The sequence below is a fragment of the Asterias amurensis genome, chromosome 7, assembly GCF_032118995.1.
Source record: "Asterias amurensis chromosome 7, ASM3211899v1".
Taxonomy (NCBI): Eukaryota; Metazoa; Echinodermata; class Asteroidea; order Forcipulatida; family Asteriidae; genus Asterias; species Asterias amurensis.
Window position 1 is genome coordinate 316,850 of NC_092654.1, and position 13,427 is coordinate 330,276.

General features: G+C 38.6%; 1 protein-coding gene across 5 annotated transcripts in view; it reads left to right on the forward strand.

Moving 5' to 3' along the window:
- The window catches only part of LOC139939402 (tensin-3-like), a 70,981-nt gene that overhangs the window by 20,787 nt on the left and 36,767 nt on the right, over nucleotides 1–13,427 (forward strand). For all 5 annotated transcript variants that reach the window (XM_071935243.1, XM_071935244.1, XM_071935248.1 and 2 more), the window contains exons 2-3: nucleotides 10,435–10,549; nucleotides 11,092–11,129. In XM_071935243.1, the coding sequence (XP_071791344.1) occupies nucleotides 10,435–10,549; nucleotides 11,092–11,129 (153 nt within the window). The remainder of the gene's footprint in view (nucleotides 1–10,434; nucleotides 10,550–11,091; nucleotides 11,130–13,427) is intronic.

Here is a 13,427-nt window from a genome sequence, read left to right on the forward strand (position 1 = left end):
TTGATCTCTTTCCCCTTTCTGCATAACTGGGGATAACTGTTTGGTGAGAATCTGAATGGGTCATCTAAGGTGGAATTCATCTCAGATGTTTTTAGCATTGACAGATAGGCACAACTGTGTTTGTGTTTCACTGTTTCAGAGCTGTGTGTCTTAAAATACTTACATTTCACATTGCCCTTGCTTATATTTTACACACTGTGTGGTATGAGAAAGTTAGCATTTGCAATGGTGCCACATGTTTATTTTCACTATTATGACAACGCTTTGCGCTGTTGTCATGACCAATGCAGAATACACTGAGAGTGCTCACACACATTCATCGGAAATTTGAAAAAGGGAAAAAGCATGAAGACTATTACTAAAGCTGGCCTGCAATCCAATTCCACTTTGAAAAAATAACTCAAGCATTAAAAATTGAAAAAGTATGTGTTTTTTTAATAACTGGACTTTGAGTCACCCTGTTTAACATTGAGTAGGAGTAGGAGGTTTGTCCATGGTTGGGTTGAGGAAGTTGAACCACCTCCATGGTTTAACATAATAAAAAACATGAAAGTAAAAATCATGATCCTGATGATTGAAACACTTGAGTTACTTATTGAGGATACTGTTTACTTATTGAGAGGCCTTGCTCCAATCTCAATAAGTTTAACCTTGATGTTGTAATGAATACACACAACCCCTCTTTAAACAGACTGTTTGCTTAGTGATAGGACTGACAATAGTGTCCTCATTTTATTATCATGATACATTTAACCTATGTACAGACCATATGTTCAGAACAAGGCCTGGTTTCATTAAAGCCTGTAAGCAAAACAATTTGCCAAAAGCACAGACAAATCAATCTAAACCACAAGGGACACTGACTGGGATCATTGATCAATAAAAACCACAAGGGAAACTGACGGGGTAAATTTGAAACTATTTGGGCTCGAACCAAGAAAATTTGACTAGAGTGGGACTTGAACCTCCATACTTGAACCATCTTGAACTAACGACCTCCTTACAAGAACACCTAGTAGGCCTGCTTGCTCCTATTACACAATGAATAAAGTTTGAGGTAGAAGGCCTTATTGGTTTAAATTGAGATAATTTGATTTAACTCTTTATCCAAAACTAAACATAGACCCCGTTCCCACTGCATTGATCTCCCAATTCGAGAAAAGGGTGATCAAGACCCCGAAAGGGCAATCAAAGGGCGATCAAAGAGAAATAAGCTCCAGTGGGAACGCGAGGGCGATCAGGATCTGACCGTGCAATTTTGATCCTCTCGGGAGTAGGATTAAAGCGGGATCTGATCGCCCTTGTGGATTAATGGGTGATCAAAAGTCTAGTGGGAACGCAAAGGGTGTTCAGACCCCGCAATTTTCTAGCAAAACAGTGTTCTTTTAAACACATTTCCGTTTTTTAAAAGGGAGATCAATGTGCGATCATACTCAAGTGGGAACGTGACCGTGATTTCACGCCTGCAACTAATCGAAATGCGGGATCCCGATCTCGCAATTGTGGATCCAGTGGGAACGCGGTCCTATAGTACTCCCTAAAGCATTCTCCAGACTGCTTTCCCATTACAACCATCTGTTATCAATACATGTAGCAACCCAGCTGTAACCTCTATTCAACCATAGAGATTGTACTATCACCATTCTAGGCACACTCCAATGTTTGTCCTACCAGGTACCCCCATAGTGTTTAATGGTCTAGTATAACACCCGAGGTGTGAGGATACAAACACCCTTTGCCTGTCATCACCCTCTGTTATCAATTGAACCCCTTTATTAGTGGCACACTCCACAACACTAACTAGAAACACAATGTGTTGGATGGCTAGCTAGTGTGATAACCTATGGATAACCTACACATCTTACATCGTTACCTGGACCCAAGTTCATAGAGCTGCTATGCACCAAAATTTACTAAGCATGACATTTCTGCCTTGATAAAAAAAGGATTACTAACCAAATTTCCATTTGTTGCATATTACTTGTTGCTGATTCAGCTGTTGTTTGCTTACCCTGAAAATCATGTGGAAATTTGGTTGTGTTTTTATCAAGGCAAATATTTCATGCTAAGCAAGTTGTTGTGCTAAGCAGCTCTATGAAATTAGGCCCCGGTGTTATCTCAAACTGTTCTCTTGTTTTCCCAGACGCCCTACACACAGTGCACCTAGGTCTTCATACTGTAGACAACATTAGTTTCACATGTCACCTGCAAACTAATTCTACCTCTTAAAAGCTTTTTTATGGGCTTCAACTTCCTTCGTGGTTAAAAGAAAGTACATGATTCTTTAGGTGTGTTGAACGTTCAGCGGTCCTTGCTGTATCACACGTGGCAAATCATACCACGGCAAAGCAGAGACCCCATTTCTGTGTTGTCTCATTTCATGTAAGTTCTAGTACTATAAAATCTCAAACTTTGACTGATTGACTGACAGTTCAGCTGTTAGGCCTACTGAAAAGGGAACTTCAAGTTCTCCATCTGATGAAAAAAGCACCCTCTCCTCCAGATAAAACTGGGTCAGTTGGGCTTAATTCCCTGGGTTCTGGCAGTTTGTCTATACAGTGTCAGAACCTTAAACTAGAAAACTATTGTATGTAGTCCAGACCCAGGTAGGTTTGTCACATTGAAATCGCTTGGAATTGTAATTGCCTGGCAAGCCTTAGGCAATTCATTCCTAATAGAAACACAATGGTATAGAAAACCTACATTCAGTGTTATCCTACCCCCATTCCTACTGTACTTGTAAATATTAGAAAGTGTAAGACGAGGAGTTAACATGCAGTTTGTAGAATTTGTAGAATTCGCAGTAATGGGGCGTCTCAACATTTCAATACTTTCAATGAGTTTATATCAGGGCATCTCAGTAAAAGAATAAAATATCAGGGATCGGAGATATTCAAAACTTAAGGCTAGTCCTAAGCTAGGGCGAGCAACTCACCCTAACTAGTCTTAACTCTTTTTGAAACCCACACCATGCCTGCTAAAATATAAACTGAGTTAGATCTTAAAGTAATGATATCAGTTGACAAGCTTTAATCATTTCTTTTTGAAGGAGCAGAGCAATTTCCCCTGGCAAATGTAGAGGGCAGTTCTCTGAGGAGAATGTAAATTTGCTTGTGACTCTACAAATGATGAAACCAAAGCAAGGGCCACCCATTGTAATGATGGAGCCAGGTTTAACGTCCCTTTTAAAAAGCTTCAGTCATGTTGGTTAGGTAATGTAGGTTATGTGGGTTACTGTGTTACCTTACGGATCTCTCTTTTAAGATTGCTGTCATTACAACTTAAAAACCTGCTGGGAAAAAAACAATCTAAGAAACTGCATATAATGGCCACTCATCCTTTGTGCATTGAATTGATTCGACAGGCAGCTGACCACAGAGTTATTTGATCTAATCAGGTTATTACCAAATCGGTCATTTGGAAATAATTATGGTTCAATATAACCTGTCATATTTATTCAATACCACAACTGCGTAAACATGGAGTATGGTGGTTGCTAATTGCAATGTGGGCAACCGTGGATTTTGTGTAGGCAGTTGTTAGATTGTTGCTTGAACTTGAAGAAAACAAACTTGAGCTCAGTAACTGAGACTGACTCATTTCTCAGTTACATTTCTGTTTTATGTAACACTGACTTTAAAGGTTGATTTTTAGAATTGGAAAAGTTAAGCATATAAATCTTCAACGACATGTCTTTGAAAAACTTAAAGAGTGCAGGGTTTATTTAGCATAGGATAAGGAAATAGTTTGTATGGTCAAGGGTTAAAATTGGCTGGACTCTGACCAGTAGTAGTAGTCCAATGAGTAACATAATCTCACACCCATGGTTACATGTGTTGTGCTTGTACAAGTTTGCTACAGGCAAAAAGATTTATCATTGTACATTTGTAAATAGGCCAAAAGCCAAAGATCAGAAATGTATTTTTTCCCCCATAATGTGCCAGTCAGTCTGGCAGACTGAGCCAAGCTCTTAATCCAGTCCAACACAATGGTTACACGCTCACTATGTCTACGCCTACAGTTTATGCAAACAAAGTTGAATAAATTTCAAATGAGGCTTCAAGTTCATTTGCCTCCATTTCTCTCGATTTAAAGTTGCTCTATAAACTGGACATGTTCAAGTGTAGATCATCTTAATGAGTGCATTGTTTTAAAAATCCTCACAGTCTTGTTTGTGATTGTGAAGAAAATAAATGATATCAAGCGACCACTCCCTGTGGTTGAGTATCATGTACTTGATTAAAAACAGGATATTATTCCCTCTCCCCACATGAAGTAACATCAAGTCTGTAGCAGTAATATTTTCAATTAGATTGACAAGTCTTCACCCCCCCCCCCAAGTCGTCTGTCAGGGTCTTGCTTTTATTTCTATTCTTAGACACTATTAGCATCCAGCCTTCTTGGCCGTGGTGTAATTACTACAACCGATGAATGAAATCTGGTAAATTGAATTGTAGTTTCTTGGAGTCTTCTATTATCATGTTACTCTAGACATTCATGAATCCTCCACTTTCCTTGGATTATCGGCTGAAGATGTTGTCATGTTTCTTCACCTGTTAGATTAGATGCTCCAATGTAGGCCTAGTAGTGTTGTACTACATGTAGGTTTAGGATCTCTTCTGGCTATAGGCCTACACTGAACCAATCCTTAAAAAGTTATATTTATAAATCAATGTACATGTGATGTAACACACAGATTGTAGTACATTGTACAACATGTAGGCAGCCGAAGGGCTCGTACCCGTTAAGGTATCTTCATTGCTGCAAAGGTTTGCACCATTAACTTAATAGATACTGCCCTCTGTTGTTAGAGAAAGAGAAAGAGAGAGAGAGGGAGGGAGTACAAAGTTAGCTTTATGTATACAAATATTTGTCTCAAACCCAATGTCCAATCACCAATGGAGTAAATAAGACAGTAAGACTAAAAGACAGTTGATACTGGTACATGTATTTAAAGAAGCGAAAAAATGTTTTAGCAGTGAAAGTCAAGCAGATTTTACATAAGCGGTGGTACATTTCCGAATGTGTTTGAAGCATTAGGAGCTAATCGCTCTTCAAAAGTACATTGACTCAACCAAAGTGTAACAAGTCTATATTACTTTCCCATTAGGTTGAGTTCATGCCAATTTCCATATTTAATTGTAGTTATTTATGGAGTGTATATTAAACTGCGAAATTAAACTGACCTGTCTTGTGGCTCAGGAATGATCGTACGGACTTAATCATGGCTGCCATCTTTCATTAGAGTAAAAAATCTATGATGTCTAATTAGTGTAGGGCGATTAATCAGAGTGCTATGTTGATGGGTACTGTAGTAGTTCATCTGAGGGAAAGGAAATTGTTTCCTTTGGGAACAAGAAAGCTTATTTCTACTCCCTATTTTTAAAAATCTAACACCATTTATTTTATTTGTTTTAAATCTTTGGACAAGCTACATAGTTACATTTAATATTGTTGAGTCAAGACAAAAGTAAATAAAAACTGCCACCATAAATGTGGCCGACCCATTAAAGCAGCCTAAATGCCACTCTCTTGTTGAATTTAATTCATCACTTTCTAATTCCTTGAGTTCAACATGGCAAAAGTGTGACGTTTAGCACGGCCTTATTTCACTATTTATTTAACTATTTTATTACCCTGGCACTCCCTTTAAATAATTTATGAACCAGTCATTCCCCTCAGACCGAGTAATAAAGAGTACAATGCAAGATTGTATACAAGGCTGGATGAGCACACTATCCTCTGATACCTGTAGATATATGGGAGATTCATCAAACATTTGTCTGTCATCAACTCAGCTCTTATCTCTGACATACTTTTTTGTAAATTGCTGGACAGGGAAGAATTACACTCTCTGTACATCGTGCACATAAATTAGGTGGCATACATGTAGGAAGGGTTAAATACTGACAATATCAAACACAAGTCTTTATTTCTTCAAATAAATGATGGTGACCCATTCACCAGTCAGGTAAACACCTGCAACAGTGGATGAACACAGAAATAACTTAACAGGCGCATGTTTTATGTTGGAAGCCAGAAAGAGCCATTGAAACTCCTTAGCTGGGAGAGCATAATTCTTTAAAACGCACTTTATTTGAGTCATAAGTCTTTTTCACCGAAAAAAAAATGGTAAATCAAAAAGTCAAATCAATATTTAAAAATTAAAATTTTAAGTGGGTGGGTAGGCCAAAACATTTTTGAAAAACGACATCTTGAAGAGTATACGTTGTTTGTCTTAAGGAGAATGCAGATGATCATTGAGTTGTTGATGTGTGACCCTTGAAATCAACAGAGCGATCAGGAAGCAGTATGCAGGCTGCGCTCATCTCTTTATTGGCTGACCATGGCTTCTTAATGAGATTGACGGCTGTTCAAAGATACATACAGTCATAGATCCTCTCTCATTATTGGGTACCATCGGCCCATTTGTTTTCTTTTTTTTTTAATTCCACTGGCTGTTGTGTGAAGGGGCAATAAACTAAACGACTCGGACACAGTATGACAATGCTTTGAACTGCCGAATAAAATGCCCTTTGCTCTGAATCAATATCACACATAGGCATTTAGAGAAGAAATACAAAATAAAGAAGCAACAACGAGGCTGTGTACTTTTATGGCACACTATCAGGGATAGTTTACGCCTAATGCCGATGGAGGCATCGTAGCGACTTGCTTTTTTGTATCCGGAGGTTTACTGATGCGCAAGTGTGAAACGAAGCTGAGAATGGCAGTTTGTTATACCTGCTTGATTGACTTCTTGGGTAGAGCTTTACATCATGTGAGTACAAGTAAGTAGATGGGGCTGTATAATGTAAACATAGGTAGGTACCTAATGTTTAACCAAGGGGTGCTGGGCTTAATTGCCTCCTGTACTTGTGCAATTCATGTCATTGACTTATTTTATTAGTTCTCCTTTTTATTTCATGCTAAGTAACAGTTGATTCGGACTGAAAGTAAAAAAACACACAATTTTGAGACTGAACAGTGTACTTTATGTCAGTGAATCTATCCAAATCTTTTCAATTAATAAGAGGACCCCAGAATAGGCCTGTTTTACTCTGTTGCCTCATTGAGCCTCATTTATAGTAATTCAGGTATTACATATAAAAGCATGGACTCTCCTTGGTTGTTTCATCTAACCTTCCACATGTTTCTGTTGGTTCACATCCTTACTGTAGCTCTGTTCCCAAAGCTCAGTGGCACATCAAGCTTCTTCCAGTGTACTGTCTTACTTTGGAATGCACTCCCTGTATATCCTGCCTCTTATTAACCCTGCAGCTGCTGAAAGTAATGAGGCAGGATGCTTCAGGGTTTGGTAGGCAGGGAAAAACACTGTTAAGTAACAAACCCACCAGTAGGCCCAAATAATCAATCACAGCTTAACCTATTAATTGTCCTCAATTACTAACTGTGATTAAGGGATCAATCAATAGTATACAAAAATCAAATATTGTGACAAGATCTTGTGCTTTTGTGAGCAACTTGATGAGCTTAAAGATCCAGGATGAGATTTCTTGTATCTTTGTCACTAAGCCGATCCATAGATGGCCATTCCCAAACCAAGGCTAAACTTGTTTTGATTTGTGTCATCCTTCATGAAGGATCAACCTTACCTCTCAATTAGTGATTTCTAATAATACCTTTGCAAGACCTGTACCTAAAGCAGGCCTTCATTCTACAATACAATGCATATTCATGTACAGTGTAGTCACACAACAAACACACGGTGCGTTGGAAGAGTACACACATGGGATGTAGAGATCCGCATACCTCAGTCCTAAATGCAGGTCCTTCAGATTCCTGGTTCTTTTGTGTGGTGTTATTTGGTATAAATGTACGCACACTTTGGAAAGAGATTTAGCAAATAGCGGTCCAGTGGTGCCCTTTCATACCGCAATGTGGTTAAGGTAGACCATTACTGCTCAGCGGAGGTTTATTAACTGTGGTATGTAAGGTCGGTCAACCCACATCCGAGAAAACCTACATTGTATAGTGCTTGAACTCTGAATATTTTGACTCATTAATGTGAAAGAGTGAACTTATACCAACAATGTGCATGGGTTTGGTATCACTCTGACTGCAGGGCTATGTTCATGTTGGATCACGCAATTGTAAAACTGCAAGTACAAACAAAAGTGTTCTTAAGCTGAATTTAGGATGACTCAACTGTTGGACTGTGTTCACCCTGACTCCGTCACGCTGATAGTCTTCTGTCTTCATACTTGAGAGATTATTTCCACTCCAGTTGCTATATGTTTAATACAGATTGATGTATACATACATACATTAACATTTACTCAGAGCTTTCATAAAGTGACTTCTTACTGATGGTTAATAACCAGTTGTGTAAATGCTGATGAAGAACTTCTTACTGATGGTTAATAACCGTTTGTGTAAATGCTGATGAAGAACATTGGATGAGTTGGAAGATATTCCTCAACGATAGTCTGGTTATTGGTTTGTACTGAGTGGATATTGTGTTTTTACATGCAACACCATTAGTTCTTAGGAATCATTCGGGCTGGATAATTGGAAACTTGTCTGACTACCATAAGGAGAGGATACACTGAGTTGAAGCTCAGTGCTGCTGAAGAAAAGGTACTTTGAATAATTATTTGTTTTTTATGTTCAATACTAGAAACTCTATTTGGTAACTGTTGTGCGTGAGGTGTTTATGTTTTGAGGTAGTCTGCAAACCCAGATTATTACAAGTTCTAAGACCACTTTGCAATTTTGTCACATTTGTAGTTATCTATTCCACAACGTACAGTGTAGTCTTCTAACTTATTTGAATTTTCCGAGTAGATAAAGAGTCTGTGACGATAATTTGGATTCATACATACTCAAGATTGATTGACAGGTCAACTTTGCCGTTTTGTCATATTTGTTTACACTCTTTTTGTTGCTGACATTTGCCACTCTAAGCATTTTAAGTACCAATATACCAAGAGAAATTGTCCACTAAGACTATCTTTATACCAAACTGTGCCAAATCTGTTTTTATTATTTCCATTCCTACCAATGTTGTTCAAACCCTTTAAATACCTAGTCAACAATGGATGGATGGCGTCTTCTTATGGCGCCTTGCACAGACAATTTAATCTATTACGCAGTGGTAGTCCGCCAACAGAAACCACCTACACTGGCTACACTGGCTGACTGATTACTGTAATAATATTACAGGAGTTGAGTTGGATATCCCAGCGCCAGACTGCCATATCTCTACAAGTTCACTTTATCTGCTTGATATCAATAAGCTATCAGTAGTTTGTCTTGTCTTTTTGAGGGGCTTATTGTTGACAAAGATCAGTGTGTACAAAATATAGTCATTGGAAAAACTTCAATTGACAAGTTAACGGAGGGTGTACTTTGTAACAGGTGGTGACAAGAGGGCCAGCACAAAATAGTTGTTAGTACGCACATTCTGGATTTTAAATTGATACAGAAACATTTAAGGATTTTTCTCTTCTTCTCATGCGGAACGATCCCAACTTGTGAACATGTTATCGCTTGTTTTGTATCACTCTTGTCTCTCTTGATTCTTTGGATAGAATATCATCAGCCAAAAGTGTAAAAAGAGAAAATATTAAAACTAATTTGTGTCTAATAACTCTAAATTAATAACATGTAGGCCTACATGGCCGCACACTATTTCTACACTATACTTCTCTCTTGATGCATTTTGATACATTTTCCCCTAAAAACCTCTCTTTATTCCAGTGCTTTGCAGTGTATTTAAAAGATCAGCCCGTCAAAGCCTGACAGAAGAGCTAAATCTTTAAAATCAATACCAACTACAAGATGCCTCTAGCCTACCCCCTTTAAATCCTGTCCACTGCAATTTACTCTGCTATTGATATTGCGTATAATGTTATTATCCGGAGGAAGAGTTGGCTATGCTGCCTCTACATTGATTTAAATCCTTGTTGCTAATAGAGGTGTGATGGAAGAAAACATTTACAGACACCTGGCAGGCGTGATATAGCAACATGACGATCAGCAAGTCCACGCTGAAAGCAGTGTTTGGGAGGTTGTCATGATATCTTATCGGTTAATTAAATGAAAATCAAAAAAGAATCCTTTCAGAGTGTGAGCTTGAATTGATCTGAATCTTGGTCAGACTGAGCATAAAATGCTATGGGAAAACAAAATGGTGCACATTATTTGCAGCCTGTGCCTCGGTATGTCCACATTGATACGAAAAGGAATTGATGTAACCATTTCATATTACAGGTTGCACCTAATTGAAATAAGGTAGTCTTCTAGTCAGTTTAAGTCAAATAATACTTTCCTCTAATTGTTTTGGGTTTGAATCCCATCCAGGTTGTACACTTCTGATTTTTGTAAAGCTGTAATATACAACTTTAGCAAACCTTACTAGAACTAAATAATATACTTATAGTTTCTGACTTCTTTTTTCTTTGACCACAGCCCCATGACCTTCTGGACTCAAGGAGCCACTTCTTCAAGAGCAAGGTCTTCAAACATCCCAACACGTGTCAAGTCTGTAATGAGGTCATCTGGAATGAAGGAAGATCATGCAAAGGTAATTAGTCACCTGATGTCATCACATGATGTCATCACATGATCAATCTTGGTTTTCTCATTTTGGGTGTTGGGTTCCCCAGTTAGACCCATAGTTGCAGTAAGATCATAGAGCAATGCCCACACCATATCTTGACATGTCTCCTGACAATGACTAGAGCAAGCTAGTCAAAACGTTGAGACCAATTAAGATACTCACTCTGCGGTATTGAATTTAATAACGAGAAGTCCCCTCGATTCACTAAGCAAAAGTAGTAGTCCTGGCTGATTTCCTATCGTCCACCCAGTAGTTAATAAGTAGGACAGTGTTTTCAGCATCTGAAAAATCTCTCAAAGTTTAAAAATCTACTCTGCGGCAGTAGAGAACTTTCCCGAATCCCAAATCTACTCAACGGTAGTAGAAAATAATATAGAGAGACACGTTCCCAAAAGAACGTAATCTATCCAACCAAAATAGGCCAATCATTTTATGAGTTTACCAATGTTGTATGTTTCCTCTGTAGGAAAAAAAATGTAACATTTTTTTGTCTTCTTATTGAACAGCTTGCAAGTTTGCCTGTCATCGGAAATGTCAGTACAAGGTATGTTAATCTTTTAATCTATTAAATATATGATTAATCTCGCTGCAAAGTGTGCTGCAGTCTCCTTGAATGGTTCTCAAGAGTCTAGTCCACCTTGTTGTGATGTTACTCTCTTCTCAGCCTAGTCGCCATGGACACTCTCTTCTCAGCCTAGTCGCCATGGACTATGATAAGACTAGGCATTAAAAGAGAGTCACAACAGCACAACAAGGTGGACTAACATGGGTCATGTTGGATTTTATAAAAGTTTTATGAACACTTTTTGGGGGGCATTGGGGTTGGGTTTTGAAGATTCATCAAGTTACCCAATGGCTTTTCTAGCTCATTATTTGAAACTACTTTTCTTGCTAAAATCTGTTTGTGTTTGTGACTCCATTTCTAAACTATGGAGAAAACCTTTGCACAAGACAGTATTTTGGTGTTGTCAGAGAGTTGCCGGCAAGAGGTTGAGGGAGCTGTGTCATGTTATCATGGATTCTTTAAACACCAGCTGGAATGATGCAGTAAGAACTCATCAGTTGAAGTCATCAATCTCTGCCCTGAACCATGTGGAAGATATCATGAGTCAAGTATGAATAGACCATCTCTCAGATATTAATTACAGAGTCTGCCAAATGATGTTATAATTACTCAGTGATCTGTCATCCATGTGCAACTTCTCACAGCCACAACAAGGTCCACCTATACATTATACATGGCATTTTGTACACCCAAGGGGGAAAATGGCTCCGGAGGCGAAGCCAAGGATACCGTATTCCCCTAAGGGTGTACAAAACCCATGGACCCCAATCTCAGTGAGCAACAATTGTATTGGTAACATGATTATACCTTTTCTCAAAGTTCTGTTGTCATCTTCAAACATTATTTACGCGAGTATGCACAGTTAAATAACAGACAAACAGTTGTTCAAATAAGAAACCATTCTTCGCTGTTCCCTCAAACCCGCGGCCGTTTCGTACTCAGCACTGGAAATCAACCAACGGTGGATATGATCAAGGTAATGTACACCGGTTAACAAAACTCATGTTACCCGCCGCGCTGTGCAGCCATAGAACATGCGTTTTTGTTGCACGTCATGTGATTGGTTCTCGACCAATCAAACTTGACTGTGTGCTATAACAATAAGAAATGTAGGCAGAGTTGTCATTTTGTACGATGTACTCCAATTACTCATGAGACGGAACATTGGTTGTAGAAGGAACAACTGATGAGAAAAATACATGTTGCGTGTTGGGTTCTCATTTTTAAGATGATGTGTCATACCGATGTTGCTTTATGATGATACATTATCTTAGTCATGTGACAGAATGGCTCCCATTGAAGAAGACGCCCAACTGGTTGACCTTTGTCACGTTCTAGAGAGAAGCTGTGACCTTTCTTAGAAAGCTTTGTAATTAAGACCAATTAGCGGCCTGCAAGGGCACCAATCTGCTCTACACAGTACCTTAGAAGCCCCCCCCCCCCACCACTCCTGACGCTGTCTGTGTCATCAGAGCTAGTCCTAGCTCTATGGTGTCACAGATCACAGAAGGGTCAATGTATGTATTGGGAAAAAGGCAACAAACAAATTCTGGTGGAAATCATCTTGTTGATGATTAGGGTTAGGGTTATGCCATTATGACTTATGATTCACATCATTAAGAAAGGGTCCAGACTGATTTGCCATACATGATCTGTGATGTATTAATAGTAGTCATTCAAACTGTTCAGAAAACAATTTAAATTCCTATATTTCCATAATTATTGCAATAATAAACTCAACCAATCCATCAATGAACCTCCTACTAAATTTGTTGTAGTCTTATTGCCTTTTTCGAAACTTCATTGAGGCTGTGGCTTGGGCACCGTCAGCAGTTTTGAAAACATGCATTTTCGCTAGAGGTCTTTGAAAAGCCATGAAGCCTAAGTCAGGATTTTTTAAAAGGGCCATAAATTCAGAAGGGGATATGATTGTTATGCTTGATATTGCCAACGTGTGGAAGCTGCCCTTTAATTGCCGTAAGCGGGTTATGTTGGAGATGAGAAAAGTCTAATGATTGCACCCGTAGGCTGTGGAAAGTAATCCCTTGGTGTATGTAGATAGATTGCTAGTTGCTATCTCATAGTGTGTAAGATACTAATACCCAAATACCCAAGAATATTACTGTAATACAGTATCCATTTTCTACTCCAGTCCAAGTCCAACCATCTATTTCACATGTCCATATACAAAGTCCACATGTACAAGTACATGTGGACTTGTTGTAAATGTTCCAATCATGTTGTTATCGTGAAGAAATACCAAATGCGATGCACTTA